Here is a 19,190-nt window from a genome sequence, read left to right as displayed (position 1 = left end):
GGCATTCAAAAATGCTTACATGACATTTCAATAGAATTACCTCACCAGGTTTGAGGCCATATACAGCTGACATGGTCCAGTTTAGCATAACCGTATAGCCACCTGTTGGTCTCACAACACCCTAAATGAGAAAATTTGAGTATTAAGTACTTAAGATTTGAAGGATACAATTATATTGCTGTCTTCAATCAAATGTTAAGGTTTTAGCAGCAATAGAATTAAAGTTGTCTAACTCCAATACTTCTCACTTAAGAAAAGGATCTATTCCAATAAGAACATACTAACACTTCCACTAAATAAGTAATTTTGGAAAACAACAAAACAAACATACAATGAAACAAACATTCAGAAGATAACTAACAAAGCTAAAATTCTCTCACGAAAGTTGGATATAAAAATATTTAGTCAATATATGTTCACAAAAAATAAGATATTAAGTATTTACCTCACTTACACTGTACCATCCAAATGCTAGGCCTATTTTTAATTCATTGCCTACTCTCTCTGTATCATCTCTGGAAAAGAGAAGCACCTGCAAAGTAGACAATCCCTAAAACAACTGGGGTGGATTACTCCGTGAAATGTATCTGTCTTTCTGCCCCGACTCTTTTTAAAGATGCCAGAAAATTTGCTTAAACCTATGTATCTTTTTGAAAGTTTACTATCTAGTCTGAAGTGCACATATGAATGCTAAATGAACACCATCCCAGTCTTCAGCTAAAAGAGGGATTTAAAAATTAGAATGAGAGATTATCAATAGCATCATGCACCTTGGTAAACCAAAAACCAGCTCTAGAACATTATTAGCAAGAAAATTTTGGAAATATTTTGCAGTATTAGTATGGTCAATATACATTTCATCACCTTTTAGTACACTATTACCAAAGAAAGAATTAAGTAAACTATGTCCTGGTGTCCTAAACTAAAATTCAGATTAAATCCACTGGACCAAACAAATATGCACTGCACAGACATTACAATGCAGCTGTCTGTGCCACGCATGGCACATTCTCTGATGTACTTAATAGAATGAAATAGACACTTTCAAGTCTTACCCAAGAAATGAGGGACCACAGAGATAAATTAACTCATTAAAATGGAGATTGCTAAGGCAGAGAATGGTTTATGAACACTTCACCAATTCTAGGCAGCAGATTGCCTTTGGTCCACTCAGCTTCTAACTTCACCTTTGCTCTGAGATCAACAAAAGTTTTTTATGAAGGTCATAACCAAGTAGTTTTACTTGCATGACCATTTAAATTAAGTTCCTTAAATGAATAAAAAAGTTATTCACTGAGAGTTATTTATTGTAGCTTACTGCTAGTTGAAAATCTCTCTCATAAGGGTGATTGATTAAAGGTATCTGTATTTTTCTCTGCAGAGACAACACAGTGAAGTAAACTTCTGAGAACTACTACCTCTGAGATATTCTATTGATACTCAGTCAAGGAAAATACCTATTGTAACAAAGGATCTCATCTTGGGCTTTTTGACAATATAACATACATATCCAAATTTAGGATATATATGTTGCTTTCAAAGGCCCACACTGAAGGTAAAAACAGAAGACATTTTTCTCAGAAAAACTGATGTTTGTTTTCCCTTACATCCTAAGAGATTCTGAACTTCACAGGCAACACCATTACATAATTTTTTAGTAGTTAAACTGCTCTCTTCAGGTTGTGTGATACTGTCTGAATCAGTGGTGGTAAGACTCTCGCCAGAAAATTGTATTCAGCTTGTCTTCCACACTGTAAAAGAGCATTGCAAGTACCAAGCAAACACTCAGAGAGTTCACTGTTAAAATTAAATCCTTTAAAAACAGATCGTTAAGACTAATTTACATTCCAAAGCAAACATTTTCAAAGAATACCCTTTGTTAATTTTCACTTAATCTAAACTTCTGTTTTCAGGGTATTACGTACTCAGAATTGCGCAGTAACACAAGCCTTCAGAACATGCATTATTCCAGTTAATCTGTAATGTCACTCACCATGTCTTATCTACAAGAAAATTAGCTAATATGTAAATAATGAACAAGATTAGTAAGCAATAAATGCTATCACACAAGTGATGTATTAACTGATCTTGTCATTAAGTGACTATACTACGCTTACCTAAGAAAGTTAAAACACAGAAGATAGTACTGAATAAAAGACATTCTGCTTTCCTCAAAAGTTTATTTTGTACAAACATTTGAAGCAAATGCATCTTATCTTTATATTACTACTATTTAAATAAGCAAACATGATTTATTCCTAGACACTGTCTCTACAATAGTGAAATGTGAATAAATGAGATTAAACCATTTCTAGCAATGCTTATCATTTTATAGCACTGTGCTCTGGCAAACATGTTCAACCTTTTCAATTAAATATTTTTTCAAGGGGAACTGCAAATAGTTGGTTGCATGCACTTAGATGACTGATAGTCCTCTACCTTGGGCAAACCTGTTGTACCAGATGTGTACAGAATATAAAGTGGATGGTCTGAGGGAACTGAGACACATTCTGAACACTGTGCTTTTGCAAGCTCTTCTTCCCAGTCAAGATCACGACCTTTGGTAAGAGGAACATGACCCTGCCCATTGAAAAATAAGAAAATTGTCAAAAGAAAACCAGATGGAATAAGTGGAATTCAGTCAAAAAACATGTACTATTCAAATTTTTTATATAGTACTATTCAATTTTCTGTACATTCATACTGCATTAGTTCTATTTAGTATTTAAATCTTATTAATATAATATATACAATATAATTTTAAAATTAAAAAACAAACTACAATAAATACAGTAAAATTTTACTTGCAAAAATGTAAAGGCACATGCATTACACAAACATCTATCTGAAAGTTAACATAAAGGCACTACAACTGTGCACCCACCAAATTAGGTCGGCGGTAAATGAGAACTTTATCAGGTTTACTCTGTACCCTTGCCAGTGCTCCTTCTAGGAGAGATACGTATTCCACTCTCCTTTTCGGTTCTACTCCAAAACTTGCTGTTACAATAAGTTTGGGCTAAAAAAAGAAGTTAGATAGTTAATATGTACATTTGCAATACATTTTAGATATGTAACCTAATAACATCTTCCATTAAATTCAATAAATAAAATTTATCTTTACATAATTAGAAACAGGGGTTTAGATCCGTTTTCTACAGTAAATCAAAACTGTGTGATTTCACTGTCCATGCACTTGCTTTTTGTTCGGAAGAACATTAATAACTTCTGACACTTCACTATTTTCAAACAAATTTGAGTAAGAAATCAACAGTATTAACTTCTTATCAGTTGCACAAATATTAGTGAACACAGTGAGAAAAACTCCTGTCCATCTTAGCTCCTGCAGTAAGGAAGAGTGGTGCAGTGATGTCCACAGTTAGCTGTACTGTTTTGCCTTCTTCCTAATGCTTTCAATTTCATATTTCAATACTAGCTGTAGAACTTTGCTGGCTTTTTCACACCCTGCAATAAATGTCACAGGAGGGAAAATAGGAGAAGGAGGGAAAAGAAGGCAAAAAAGAGACGGCAGGAAACTAGAAATACATGAAGAGAATAAGCCACAGTCATAAGGCACATGAAGGGAGTAAGGCTAGAGTCTTTCAAGAGATGGTTGAAGGATTGAGGGTGCAAAACAACTAAAATCAGATTTGTATAGTTCTGGGGCTTTTTAGACTAATTTATATTTCCAAATGTGGACTTCACATCTTTGTCATTAAATTAACCACAGGTTTTGATATAAGACTTCCTAAGTCAAGAAATCTGCATACAAGCTATTTCAACTTAGGTCTGAAGATCAGTATTTTTACTTTTAGTTCTTCAGGGGAGAAAATGTAGCACAAAAGAAAGTATGTGTTAGAACATATTTCACTTGGAAAAGAATGAGTCATCAATCTCCTTTGTTTTGAAGTTTTAGAAGTTTATTTATCATATGCCCCTCAGTTTGATCAAGCTAGTTTACTAATTGTAGCATTAGCATAAATCTTATTAAGTAGGCATAAACCACAATGCCACAGTTAAAGCTGCATTAAATTCAGCAGATTAAATTGTTTTCTTGGGCAATAATAAAATGTTTCCTGTCCAAATCTGTCATTCAGGAAAAATCCCTAATTGGTGTGTATTCAAAATAAAGATTCCAAATGAGCTTTAAAATGTCGGCATTCATCCCTTTTCTTTTTTGGAATGCACTGATTTAATAAAAGATGATACAATACAAAGCAGTTAAACTGAAAATTTATCGGGAGGCCACCCTGAAGTTAGTCTAACTTTTAACTTCTAACTGAAGTTAGACTTGTAATAAATACAAGACATACAGCTCTATTCAAGTGTTAAGATGAAAGACTCTTGTCACTACTAGTTTTAAAGTAATTTGTATATGATGCCACCTGTGCTCATCGACTGCTTTGTATGCAGTAAGGACACCTAAAAACAACCAATACTAAATTAGCTAAGGTGATGTACTACCCAAGTGAAGAAGCATCACGGATCACTCTGTGCAAATCAAAGGCCCACTACGGGTTTTAACTGCTCTTTTCTACTCTTTTACCTCTCTGCCTAATGACATTATCTCCCCTGCACCTCTCCTCCCCTACTGCTTTCATACATCCATTTCCCACCTCTTCTGTGGTTCCGTGTAGTCCTGCATGTTAAGATTAGATGGAAATATAACTCATTTGAAGAAAAAAACATGGAGAGTTCAAGGGTCTGCTGGAGAAGAAATGACAGAAATAGCGAGCTATTGAAAAAAACAAGATTATGAAGTAGAAATGAGATAAAGCAAGGCCCAATAGTACAAGACCAACACTTTTATTCTGTTGTAAAGACTCCTCCTACAAATTTTTCTATAGTCTCTAATACTCCTTGAGTGATGCAGCTGACACTCCTGAAGGAGAGGATGCCATCCAGAAGGATATGGACGAGTGACACTTTACCATGCCATAAATTGTGTCTCTCCTGATGGGAGAGAATTTGCTGAAAGTCCTTGCAAGGAGTTTGAGAGCTAAAGTGAGGCGTCTTCTTTAGTTTCAATGCTTCCAGATAGTTGTTTATTAAGTCTTATCAGAGGAACTGAGCCACTAGCATGACCCAGGTACAGCATAGAAGGAGGAAAAGTAGGAGTGAGACCAATTATCAAGATTTACACAGCCTTTTAAAGATAATTTAACCAATAGTTACTAAAAACGTACATTATTTTCACTTTCCTACCAATTATTCAGTAACACAGGCAGGAACTCCAGAATTTTCTATCAAATCAATCCAAACTACTTTTACTGCAGAATATGGAGTAGTAGAAGAAGGAGAAGAAGGTTTAGAGAACAACAACAATCCTCCATTTTGATATTTTTTACTCTTATCTATGTACTACAAAGAGAAGCCCAAAACCTCTAAAATTTTTCACCCTGTGACAATCTTACATAGTAGTCTACAACCTAATTCACACCACTGTATTTTCTAGTTCTTGTCTGACTGTTGGTAATTTTTTCCAAGGTTTGAAGCCAAAACAGTGTTGTTCAGGGGGTAAGAACCCTTAAAAACAGGCAGAGAAATATTCTCGGCACTCTGGGTTCCTACAGACAAGCTCAAGGAATAGGCCCATGACAACCTAATGAGGTTCAACAGGGCCAAGTGCAAGGTCCTGCACCTGTACCAGGCCAACCCCCCCAAAAATCAGTGCATTCTGGGGAATTGAGAGTAGTCCTGCCAAGAAGGACTTGGGGATACTGGTGGATGAAAAGCTGGACATGAGCAATGCCTGCTGCAATAGGACAAAGAGGTAATGGTTTTAAACTAAAAGAGGGTAGATTTAAACTAGATATAAGGAAGAAATTTTTTGCAATGAGGGTGGTGAAATACTGGCACAGGTTTCCCAGAGAGGTGATACATGCTCCACCCCTGGGAACATTCAAGGTCAGGTTTGACAGGGCTCTGAGCAACCTGATCTAACTGAAGATGCCCTGCTCATTGCAGGGAAGTTGTGGACTAGATGACCTTTAAAGGTCCCTACCAACTGTTCTATGATTCTATAAACCTACCTATTGTTTTGATATTACAAATTATGTATTCCCAGACTCAGGTGAAGGGAAAAATGACAAAAAATCCTGTTCTCATGCTCTGGATCACTTCATCACAATTCACTGCAGAATGCCTGTAACTGCCAACACCTGACACAAGTAGAAATTACCAGCTGCAGGACTTTGCAGCATTCCCAGACCTATTTAAAATTCAAGATAAATTAAGGTAAACTGGCCAAGTGTACCTTTTCAGTCACTAGAAAGTGCTTCTTATTTCTTTCACTCAGACTTTCCAACAGAATGTGAAGTTTGATCTTTCTTCCACAAGAGCATCTTAAGCCAGCTTTCCACTGCACATCTTTAACGCTTTCTAATTTTATCTATATCAGGTCTTGTACTGCAGCATCTAAACCAATTCACATAAAAGCCTAATAAAAAGGTTAGGTTATTGTACAACTGCTTTATTTATTCAGTATTTTTACTATCATAGGTGCTTACACGTAACCTCAGGAGCATGCAATTCACTTATCATGAAAGCTTTACCATGTTGAAAATTGGGGCACATTTTGAAATTTAGATTGAGGATGTGCCTCTCCTCTTTAATCACATTTTCATTATACATCAGATGGACCAAAAATCATCCATACCACTTTGACCTGTCTTTTAAAGAATCCAAAAGGCAATGTAAATTAGGATTTAATCCATGGCCTGCAGCTAATAATTCTATAGCTAAATCTTCAAAAGAGCTGCTATGTGACCTTGGGTAGAAAAGTTAAACTTCCTCTCTTTTCATTTTAATGCATGAAGCAAGGATTATGATTATTGTGCTCTCTCCCTTTTTTCCCTGAGGAAAAACCATTGGGATTAATTAGTTAATAATTGGAAAACACTCTAAAAGTAAACATGCTAGATGATTTGTATTGTAGAAACCTCCGTTTTTAAAGCTTAAATTTTTTTCTTTTGTATTATTTTTCCCTAATTACAGCTTGTTAAAAAAATGGGGAAGTGAGAAGACAAGGAAAACTAGAGAGCTGCAGTTAGCCTTTTTTCATCATTCCAACAAACCATTCTGGCCATTTTATTAACATCTTTGTTAAAGCATCAAGGAGAGGAAGGGGAATGCATTCAACTTTCTATTTACAGATATTTATAAAACTGAAGCTTCAGTCATCTGAAAAGCACTTCTGTACACAGAAATCTAAGTGAAAGTTCCACAAATCCTTGAGACTTGGACCCTATACAAAATCCTGTTTTGATTTATATGTCTAAGCAACACGATTCAGTGGTAAGACGGCTACCAGAGAGAATCTGAATGATTCAGGTGCCTGATCAAGGTGCCAAAGACTTTACCTTGCTCACTAGTAGAAAACAAGAATAGGCCATTCCATTGTTAGCTGGTTTGGAACTGATGCATACACAAGCTCCTAATACGCCGATATAAGGTACTAAGATCAGTCAAGTACTATTTTCATTTTCAATAACACAGGCTTCATAATGCTTTATAAACAAGCTCAACTTGTGCCAAACACAAGCCTTTAAAGCATTCACCTCTAATAATTATGAAATCTGCACAGTCACTTATTTAAGGCAACTGTTTCCACAACTGTCGTGCTTCATGCAGAAATTAAATTAAGTAAAATTACAGCTTGTCCTAGTTCTAGCCAGGACAGGGTTGATTTTTGTAATAGCCTGTAGGAGCATGGCCAGGACCCAGAGGCCATTCTATCCCACCTCAGCCCATACACAGGGTGGGAAGGGGATAGGTCCTCTCCAGAGGGTGTGGGTGGGGTAGTGCTGGTTCCGCATGATGAGCACTCACGGGTCAATCACTCACCTCTCTTGTACACTCTGAGTATTGTTGCTGTTACTGTTCATTTATTTCATTGCTTTTTCTAGCATATTGTTCTTACCTCAACCTGATCTTTACCTTTTAAGTCTCCAATTCTCCTCTCCATCCCACCACAGGGAGGAGGAGGGAAAAGGGGGATCGAGCAAGCAACACGTGGTTTGGAGGGTTTCTATGAGAACAATAGATTGGGGAATACCATTCCTAAATCACAACATAGCTGAAAAAATGTACTCCCTAATATGTCTAAACATCAGATTAAACCAATGAAATCATTTAGGGTTGGCAGCATTTTCCTCATACACTTGGTGAAAATGCTGAACCAAAAGCCAAGATTAAGGTGATGCTTTGTAGAGAAAGATTGACAAACATGAGAAGAAAGTACACTCTATACAGACAACAGTTTGTTAAACTCTTGCTTTTCTAGAAGGGGTCAAAATTCCTCACTCAGTGTCTGCTATACAAGTATCAACCTTAGCACAGATGTAGTACTTCGTTCATATTGCAACAATAGGTATTATAAACAAATTGAGATGGCATGCCACACAAAGAGAAATGTTATCCTGTCTAGAAAAAAAACAAAACAATAGGTTTTTGACATTGACTGATACGAATAACTAATGCAATGGTGTTTGTTGCTCCAAACAGGTTATTACCTTTGCATGATCAATGCGAACTGAAAGCTCTTTAGATGCAAATCCACCAAAAATCAGGCTATGGATGGCTCCTATTCTTGCACAAGCCAGCATACAATACACTGTCTGTGGAATCATGGGCATGTAGATGACCACACGATCTCCTTTCTTCACACCATGTTTGATCATGACATCAGCTAACTTGGAGACCTGTACTGACAAAACATTCATATTTAAAGTTTCTCCAGATCTTCTGTTGCCCCATAAAAAAACAACTTTCACACAGTCAACAGATGCATGACATTTAAAGAGACAAGCCAGTATGATAAAGAAAGCTGATGTAATGCAATAGAGGTTCAACAAATTTAAGCCATTTTCCTTTTTGCAAAAACACTAACATATTTTTCTTTTGTAAAATAAAAATGGAAGGAGTCTAACTATTGTAGTCAGTACAGCCAAAAAAAATCAATAGCAATGTTTAGAAAATTTTCTAACCACTCATTCTTTTAATCAGGTAACTGTTGATATTTCTCAATTTTAGCTCTTAAGAATAAATGTGAACAGGGCATTTCATAACACAAGTTCTGTCCTAACTAACTAACTTTGAAACACAAATCAAAGTATAGTAGTATTTTCTTTACTACAGTGTCATGAACTTCTCAGAATCTGAGACAAGAGACCTTACACCCTGAACCAAAGATAAATACAAATTCAGAGAAATATCTAGATTTAGAAATTCATTTTTGCTCTCATTTTCAGATTTTCATTTTTGCTATGCAGAAACCTGAAGACAGACTATGTACAGCAGCAAAAGACTGGAACTCAAGAAATGCAACAGACTGATCAGCAGCAATGCCTCTGTAACACCATGAGAAAATATTTATTACTTTGACAGTACACAATATTCTGTCACAAAAGTAGCATTGAATACTTCATTAGTATGCCAGGATGGACAATTTACCACATAGTAAGTTGGGTTACAGTGAGCATGGGAGCCTGTGACAAGCACTGTGCAGTTGTCCCAATCTGCTTGTTGTGGCACGGAAACGTGGCACCTTCTGAAAGAAACGCTTTCGTTTATATTATTTTAAAATTTGAGTTTTCTCCTTTTAAAGAGTAACTACATTCAGTCCTAGAATCCTGATACATATACTGAAGAAGACATCAACTGCTTTGTATGCAGTAAGGACATCTAAAAACAACCGATACTAAATTAGCTAAGGTGATGTACTACCCAAGTGAAAAAGCATCACGGATCACTGCACAAACCAAAAGCCTGCTCTTTTCTATTGTTTTACCTCTCTGTCTAATGACATTATTTCCTGCACCTCTGCTCCTATATTGCTTTTATATATCCATTTCCCACCTCACTGTTTCTCTCTTCAGTGGAAATATATGTTCAGAATTTTAGTAACCCGAGACAGTAACATCCAGAAGCTCCAGAAGCATCTGCTCTTCTTTGCATTAAATTCACAGCTCATCCACAATCAAACAGCACATTTCTACACTTCTCCCTGAGGATTTAAGAAAATGGAAACACAGAAGCCCCAGGCAGGCACTCTTGCATCAGCAGATACTGCATAAGTTCAATTTTCTGTAAGCATTGCATAAATACCTGCTGTTATTTTCAGCCACAAGAAAGAACGTGTTTGTATGGCAAAGGCTTACAAACCACATCAAGCTGAAAACTCACACAGACTAAAGTATCTATATGGTTTGTATGGAACAGAGCTCTTATCTTAAATATTACTGATTTTCAAGAGAAAATATCTTTAATGCTAGACTTATTAATACCTATCAATATAATATAAAACTGATATATACTATCAAAACTCAACAAAAACCAAAGCCTGGACACGTAAAAAGCTAGAATTTATTGCCATACCACCAGCATTTACAGCAATTTCTAGGTATAATTGGAGAAAGTAATTATAAATAAAGGTAACAACTCTACTTCCAAAGGTAAATTACTTTTCTATATTTCCAAGTGTAAAAACATTAAAATCTGCAAACACAGAGCTAACATTACCTCCTCTCAAAGGCACAATAAAGCTAATAGTTATCTTCCCTGCTTGTGACTCTCATGCAGAGGGTTGACAAAAAGGCCAGAGGCAATGAAAATAATATTTAATAAGTGACTTTTATAGTCACTGTAAGTGTGGATAGTGGGCAATAAATAGTTAAACACAGTGGACAAGTATTATTATTATTCATTATCATTATTTCATAAATAATTAAATAATTATTAAAAAGGCAGTGGTTGCTTGCTAAAGGAAAACGACATTATTTAATGACCATAATTAGTAATTTTGTAATAGAAGACTTCAATTGCCTGTAAACAAGCTATATAACTGGTTCCTGGGTGTAGGAGGGAGACAGTGAAGAGATCTGCATGTACTTAAGTAATTTCTACTTAAGTCTATCATAGCTAAATTGCATTTAAAGCAGAGCAGGTGTACAGCATACTGTAGACAGGAACTACATGTCACCTGTGCAAACCCAGTCGATACTACACTTCCCCTACACACCCTAAAGAGTGTAATGTCACTGAAGACAACAATCCAGTACAATACATGGGTATCTATGATTTTCCTTGTGCCCTTTCACTCATCCTTCTGACAACCAGGGAACATTTGGACTATATAATAAAACACTATCTCTATCTGCAACTATTTGGAAGACGGAGGAACATTGTAAAGCAGTTTTACATTGCTCTTCAGATTGATGTTGTAGCCCTGAAACATCCAACCACAATCACTCTTAAAAAAAAAGAGAGGGGGGTAAAGTGAGTACCGACATTTCATTAAAGAGTTAAAAATCATGAAATCTTCCACTTTGTTACAACGCGTTGTCATTTATGATTTACATTAAGACAGTGCAGTGTACTTTATCACTCAAAAACTAACATGCTATTTCTCCATTTTTCTTCAAGTTTAAGACTGCTCACTCACTATAATTTATTTGACACTTCAGTTATAAAATCACTTGAGACCAAGTGATATAATAAGCAACTCAAGTAGGCTTTCAGCTTTGAAGATCAGAGCATAAATTACACTTCTATCAAACGCATGGACCCCATGAGCATGGTTTACTTTTACCCAGCAACCAAACAAGTACTACAGCTGTATTAGCAGCTAAGGCTTCTAAGTAATTCCGTTCTGAAGTAAATTCCAGTTACTAAAAACAGTTTTGGTCCATACCAAAAGAATTCCTCTGAAAAGATACGAAACCAGAAATCCCATTCAAAACGCTCAAAAGAGGAATTCCAAACCTTCCTGGGTTGAACAGTGACTGGGATGCATAAGCACAGAATCCTTCAATGCAAGCTAAACCCTCCTAGACCTACAAGATCCATGAAAAAAATACAACAGCCTATGTCCCTCCCATTTTCAGCAGATCTCTTTGTTACTTTTGTTATCAGGAGTCCAGTAGCTAGCAGATTAACTAAATTAAACTTACTGTACAAGAGTGGACCAGAAAGCTCCAACAGACAAGCTATTAATCTCAAATATTGCCTTTCACATTTATTTGCTTTTGATTAAGAACAAACTGTAGAGAATTCAGATATAGTATTTAGATAGGACTCGGCCTCCAGCAAGATTATAATGAACTTCTGAGTGAGTACTGCTACATACCTCAGAAAACTTAAACCAGTTCTTCCATTTGATTTGGCAATGCTCTTTAAGAAGAAATGTAGATGAAAGGATGTGTATGTCAACTAGCAAAATTTTCTCACTTTGCACAAATCTGCCATGTCCTAAGACAATTAATACACTTATAGAGACATAAACTTAGGAGACTTAATATAAAATCAAGCTTAAAAAGCAGAAAAAAGGGCCATTTTCCAGATCTTTTCAGAGGAAATTTCTAACAAGCAAGTTCACTTAAGATAATTTACATTAAAATGTTGTATTACTGCATTAAAATAAAACTAGTATTATACGTAATGTATATATACATTGATTTAATATATACACATATTTACATATATATTGTGTATATATCATAAGCATTGAAGGAAAATGACACAAAAATTGTATATATAAAACTTCCATTTTACTTATTATATATAATTATAAATAAAATTAGATAAGGAGCTGGATCCTTTCAAAGTCTTCTGACTTCTTAAAAGACCAAAGCTAGTTGTTCCAGCTCCAGTTGTTTTTTGAACTTGGTAAATAAACAGAAAACTGGTAAGGAGTAAATGTTTTCTATATTTTCCTTAACAAGTAGAATGCATAACAGGTTTATCATTTCTTTGTAGCTGTATGACTTCTCTTTTCTTGCAACAGTGGAATAAACCCCTCACAAACTGAATTACTGTATTCTGAACCTCATTTCACATTTTAAACCATAGGTTCACATTACTTCAGACACTACATGCATATCTTAAGTACAGTGAGCGTGTTGCATTCAAAGTAATCTATCTTGCACATTGAAACGCATTAAGGAAGAATCCAAGTCTGACTGCAACATTTCTTTGTACTCAAGTTCAACTGCTACATGTAACTGGAAGAAAGAAGCCAGCTAAAAAAGGGTAGCAGCATGAGGGCAAACCTCCAGCTGACAGCCGTGCGAGCCAAGAACCTTTCAGTGGGGCAGGCTGCAAACACCCATGGTGGCAATAGCCCATGGTGAGGCACGGAGTAAATCTGAGTGGGCTGATGCACAACCAGATATTCACAACCTCAGCAGGGGCAAGCTGCCTCAGCCAACAGGGAAGTCGAAACCCACAGACCTTCCAAACAGAAAAGCCACCGGCACTCCCATGACCAGCCTGCATAGGAGCAGGTGACACAACTTTCTTTAAAGTTCCCCCAGTTAAATTTTATTTGGGCTTACACTCAATTATGTGCAGCAATAGCCAAGGTACACATTTCATTTCTATGGAACTCTATTTTTGCTCATCACAGCCACTGTCAAGAGACTTGACTAATGCTATGCTTAATCTTTTAAATAAGATCTGTTAGGGGAAAAGAAAATGAAATCAAATACAGACAAGTTAAAAATTTAACCAAAAAAAATATTAAACTGTAAAATTAAAAGCGGAAATAGAGGAAGTTCAAAACCTACTGGATGCAGTATAATTTGGCAGATGTAGTAAAGCTAATAAATCAATACTGAGCACAGCAAAATAAGTAAATTTGTGAGGTAGACAATTTCTACCTCTCTGGTATCTACCTACTGTGCAATATTTACTGCCCCTTCTTATTAACAAGATTATTCTGAAACATACCTGTTCCAGAAGTTCCTTATATGTTACTTTCTCTTTGGTATTTGTTACAGGACTGTCATAAATAATGGCAATTTGGTCTCCTTGTCCATGCTCAACATGACGATCTACAGCATTGTAACAGATATTCAGCTCTCCACCTACAAACCTAAAAAAGAAGTTTTAAGTATGTAATAGCCAGCCTTCCAAACCAAGACAACTTTTTCTTTGTTTGTTTGTTTTGGTTTTTTTTTTAGCATTTTGTGTTTTTCTTTTAAGGAATGAGAGCATTCAATTAAAACATAGCTCTTAAAACATTATACTCAGTTCAGGAAGTCATTTTTTATTCTGTAACCTCATGATTGACTCAACAAGCTAAATACAACTATTGGTGAAAATAGAGAAAAAGTACTGTATCTTATTTGACTTAGCTAACAATCTGCCAAACTTGGTCTTGGTTTAACTTAATTTGGATTAATCACTCTGATTTTTATATCTATGGTATCACAGAAAAAGCATAAATTCACATAAAATAATTCGACATTACAAAAATATGTTATTATCCTAACTTTGTACAGTGCACACATATCCTTTTAGAGGAGAACAGGTGCAGGACTCAAAATAGTCTTATTCATCTCTTGGCAATAACAGCTAAGCATACAAACATCTATAGCTAAATGAAAGTGACCTAAACAGTTGTAAGATCATAGGATTATAATGCATTTGACAACACTGCTTTACATCAGTGACTCAAAATTTTCTGTGAAGTGATATGAGTCACAGCCTCTTCAATAGCTAGACATTTACAGAAAATTCTTATCTTCCAATTAAAGAAAAGCATTTCACAAACTTAGGTTTCACTTTTATTGTCAGTTTACACAGAAAAAGAAAATAATCAGCATAATCCTCGAAGTACAAAAAGACAGAAGGTACCAGATACAAAGACAATTCTACTTACTGGAAGATGACATAGTACCTAAAGGTTAAAGTTCACACCAAATGATGCCCTTTTTGTTTGTTTTTCTAGCTGCACATACCCCTCTGCAGCAAAAATAGCAATACACAGAAAACACACAATTGAGAGTTTCCAAAAGGTTCTATGGGGACAACTGTACAGTGAAAACATATTGTTATAATGCAACTAGAAATAACAGATGGCCTAAAGTAACTCATTACTAGTTAAAACAAATATTTCCTTCTTCACTTTTCCCCTTTAGTAGAAGACTGCTCTAAATCAGGATATTTTACATATTACTCTTATATCCATACATACAGATGCCATGGGACAGTTTTTATTGTCCAAAAATGGCAATTATGAAATTAAAACCAGTTAGGATATTTAGGATGCAGCCATCTTACTGCAACTCCTTTACAATGCCATTAATAGGAAGAAAGTGGGAGACCATGAAATTCACAAACCATTCTCTACTACAAAACCCTTCCCCTAAAAGGAAAACCACATGAACAATAAAGGACCTGGAATTGTTTCACGTAATACAGAGAAACTCTGTATTACTGTCATAAAAGTTGTGTAAGGCTCAGATTTTTATATCAAATCACTGTAGGATGATATAAGCAAGGGAACACAATAACTGGGCTATGCATATTCACTTAAAAATGGTCAAAATATGAGCAGGCACGAGAGCTTTGGTTCTTCTAAAGACACATGGCAACATCAACATGGATTTTTAGCAATCACTTACAAACAAGTGTGTGAAAGAGATATAACTGTGCTTTAGTCAAAAACCAAGACTATCTGGAAGGTGTGATGAGAGCTTTGCTACCCTGTTCAGAAGGAAAAGAAGGTTCAGACAGGATCGAAAAAGTGAAGATGCACCTACCATAACCACATGAATTTGGCTTTCCTACTGTCACCCAAGGACATGCTCTGTGCATTCTGGTGGACAAATAAAAGCTCTGTGGCTTTGAAGAGCTGCCCTGTGCTGCAGCAAGTTTCTGTTCCAGCAATTCTCATACAGATGAGCACCTGTGAGGAACTTTGATTTGTATGGTTTGAGCTGAAAAGAAAAAGCAGCCTGAAACCAGGACCCTTGCTATAAGGACATCAATGAGATGCTTCAAACAGTGGTCTAGAATCAAACAGAAAATATTCCAATAGACTGCAGAAAGATCAGAAGTGGATCCGCAGGATGTTTGCAAGAACTGCCAGAAAGTCTTGCCATAATAAGCAGGACTGTAAAATGATAATCTGTTGCTAACCAGATAATTATCTCAACACATACTACCAACTGAATCCAAGTCTGAAGAACCTTACTGTATGCTGTGTTCCTAATGCTGACAATTTAATAACATAAAACAAATGGAGCAGAGAAAGAGTCAAACAGAGTACACAGTAACAACTCTAACACATCAAAGAAACTACATTCAGTTCACTAGCAGTCTCTTTGAGATGATTGTCTACTGTCCACTGGTGCTATGGTGGAAAAAAATGACAGGGTTCCTCCAGTCAAAAAATCACAGAACTTTTACCTGGCTATAGTATCAAAACAGTTTGCACCACAGCAACATTTTAAACCAGTATTCTGACAATACCTACCTATCCTTCTAACGCCTTTTTTTCCATACATCCATGAAAGCAGCAGCCTTTGATAATCCACATTACATCAGATAACTTAGGCCGAATAAGGCATCTTCTTAATAATTTGAGTCTGATTACCTACCCCCTTGAACCTCTCTGCTTACAGAAGTCACTTAGGACACATGGGCTCTTTGTGACTGGGGTTCAACACCTTTCATCTCACCCCAGCCCTGAGGTCTCTCAGAGTTTGTTGTTTCATAACCAGGAATCTTAAGCACTTGCCTCTTAAATCATACTTTAAAATTACTACTTTATATTAACATTTAAGAAGTAGAAATAGAAGAGGGCCGATCCTCATGTTTTACCCTCAGCAAGTCAGTTAAGACTCCCACACAAGACTCCCAATACATACAGCTTAACATCTACCATATATGGCCTGGAAATATTTTTTATTGCATTTGGTATTATTTTGGATGTGACAACAGCCTCCTTCATAGCAATGAAATAAGTACAGCACTGAAGAAGGCAACACATAATTATGCCTTAATTCACTTCACTCAAATATTCAAAAGTTATCCCTTAATTTCAAACACTATCTGCGATCCTAAGAATCAAAACAGTTGTACTCAGAGACAATTTTTAGTCTACATGTAATGGCGAAGGAAGGAAGGACGGGAGGAAGGACGGGAGGAAGGACGGGAGGAAGGATGGAAGTGCTCTGAATAAAGATGGCATATATGCAAAAGGAAAAACTGCATTAATATTATTTTGCACCACTTTTTTTTAAAAAAAGCATATTGATAAAATTCTTTCATGCCATGCAGGGTACATATACTTCTCCAAGCTAGGTTCCCTGGGATCAAGTAGATTTTATTTTTTAAAATTTTTTAGATGAAATGAGAACAGAAGCTGAATAAAATGTTAGACAATATTAGATAATTTGAGTTATTATTATGTAAATTGATCCTGTCACAGTTTTAGAAGTGTAAGCAATATTTGGATAGCAATCTGAGCAACATGTCTAAAATTCAAAGGGGATTATATATTGCACTTATGTCTTAGCAGCAGAGAAAAAACATATGTTGCAAAATTGCTCTCTGCCTGCACATGTTAGGGAAAACTGTTTCCACACTCCTAAATAAATACTTGTTTTAACCCTTTTAACTGGGATTGCACAAGATTCCAAAATAATCTGTTCAAGTGTTTCACTAACTTCAGCATTAAAAAGACTTTTCTCTCTAACATCTAGTGACTATGTTTCCCATGTTGCAATTTAAGACTCCCAGTTTTGACCTGTTCAAAGCCAACTCGAGGAAGTTTTTCCTTCAACTTCTTTGCCAAATTCTGTGTGTTTTAAAATCCAGGTCTCCCTTTCAGCTTTTACACCAAAAAATTTCAAACAATTCCATCATCCTTTTCTTGACCAATCATGTTTCTCATCTCTTATCATTTTTCATGTAGGCAAAACCAGATGTTTTGCGCTGTATGAGCCACTGATGCAATTTAGAACAGTATCTGGGCTTACTGATTCAAAAAAACAAGTCAGGGGATGGTGACACTGATCACTTACTTTCTGGAAATCATTTTGCATTCCACTGACATAATTCTGGTATTTCCAATGGCAGAGAGTGAAGAAAACACACTGGAGCATGTTGCATGTTTCTTTCATGCTCTTACAGCATTTAGAGAGGAAGAATTGCCTTATGCCTACATTTTAAATACAGTAACAGCCTCCTTCAACTTCTTCAGTTGAAATAAATTACATTAGAAAATACATGAAAAGCATCTGTTTCTGTAAGTCTCAGGTTTTGCAACCAAATGCAAAGATACTGAAAAAAACCCTGTATTTTCAATTGACCTAATAAAATGTCTCCAAAAGAGGAAACAAACTCTGACTCAAGAAGCACATACATGAACTTCTTAATACTATTTTTCAGGTCTCCATAAACAGCTTCCAAGGTAAACCTCTGACCCAGAACTTCATCTTTACCCTGTTAAGCCAGCAAGCCATGGTTTTGCTTGGAAGCCTGGCCTCTTTCTCAGTTGAGTTCCTTTGTCTGTTTTCTCTTCAGCCTGTCCTATGAAAGACCCTCATCCATGTTCTCTCTCTCTTATATTCAAAGTACTTGCCCACCTGTCACCCTGCTGAGCACACTGACTGCTGGTAACCATTTGGGACTTCAGAGGCATTAAAGTACAACGGTCTATCACATACAGCCTATTATCACTTAAAGTGAACTTAAAAAAAGAAATAAAACTGCATGTTGCACAATAAGACATCTGTTTACACAAATCTGAATTGCCTAAAGTTTTATTATCCCCAGAGCAACAGGTATCTGGCAAGCAAGCAATTACAGCCTGATGTTGAGTCTTCAGACTTGCATCTTTGTATAATGCCATATCACAGACTGGCTTGAGGGTGGAAGGGAACTCTGGAGGGCACCTGCTCAGGCAGGTCTGTGGCATCCCACTCTTAAGGGGAGGGCAAAACCTAAGGATTCATAAATGCTTATGGTCAAAAAGAATGACATTATTAGTAAATTCCACACACTTTGTACGGAAATTGGTATAAGTTAGTCCCTGATACCCTAGTATAAGCACATGGCAGTGGGTTTTGGATAAAGGTTGGGTGAAAGGTAAAAGAGAGAGATGAAATAAAGAGGGGGAGAGAGAAAGAAAACAAGAAAGAAAATAAGATCACCAGTCCTGGCTCCAGTGTTGATCCAGCTGATGGGCTGTCACCCGACCTGAGGCACACAAGCACCTGGGCTTTGTGGGGGTACCATTTCATAGATAAGTTTTTTGCTTTCTATGCAAATTAGTTACCATGCACAGTCCGTTCTTCCAGACCTTTCTGAAAATGGGTAAGAGGGCTTTGGCAGTCTTTGGTGGTCCTGATCCCCCCCCCCACAGTCCATGCCCACTTCTCAACCTTCCTCCTGCCCTG

The 19,190-nt window shown here is 36.3% G+C and overlaps 1 protein-coding gene across 3 annotated transcripts in view; it reads right to left on the bottom strand.

Annotated features, from left to right (window-relative positions):
* ACSS3 (acyl-CoA synthetase short chain family member 3) overlaps nucleotides 1-19,190 on the bottom strand; it is a 71,546-nt gene that overhangs the window by 49,473 nt on the left and 2,883 nt on the right. For 2 of the 3 annotated variants that reach the window (XM_068999765.1, XM_068999757.1), the window contains exons 2-6: nucleotides 13,729-13,873; nucleotides 8,514-8,702; nucleotides 2,885-3,019; nucleotides 2,440-2,580; nucleotides 41-121 (exon numbers count right to left, since the gene is read on the bottom strand). In XM_068999765.1, coding sequence (XP_068855866.1) covers nucleotides 41-121; nucleotides 2,440-2,580; nucleotides 2,885-3,019; nucleotides 8,514-8,702; nucleotides 13,729-13,873 — 691 coding nt within the window. Of the gene's footprint in view, nucleotides 1-40; nucleotides 122-1,925; nucleotides 1,947-2,439; nucleotides 2,581-2,884; nucleotides 3,020-8,513; nucleotides 8,703-13,728; nucleotides 13,874-19,190 lie in introns of those variants that run through there. The other variant, XM_068999773.1, reaches the window with a different exon arrangement.

The sequence above is a fragment of the Aphelocoma coerulescens genome, chromosome 1A (assembly GCF_041296385.1).
Source record: "Aphelocoma coerulescens isolate FSJ_1873_10779 chromosome 1A, UR_Acoe_1.0, whole genome shotgun sequence".
Lineage (NCBI taxonomy): Eukaryota > Metazoa > Chordata > Aves > Passeriformes > Corvidae > Aphelocoma > Aphelocoma coerulescens.
Note: the sequence above shows the minus strand (reverse complement) of the source record. Positions and strands in the feature narration are given on the sequence as shown.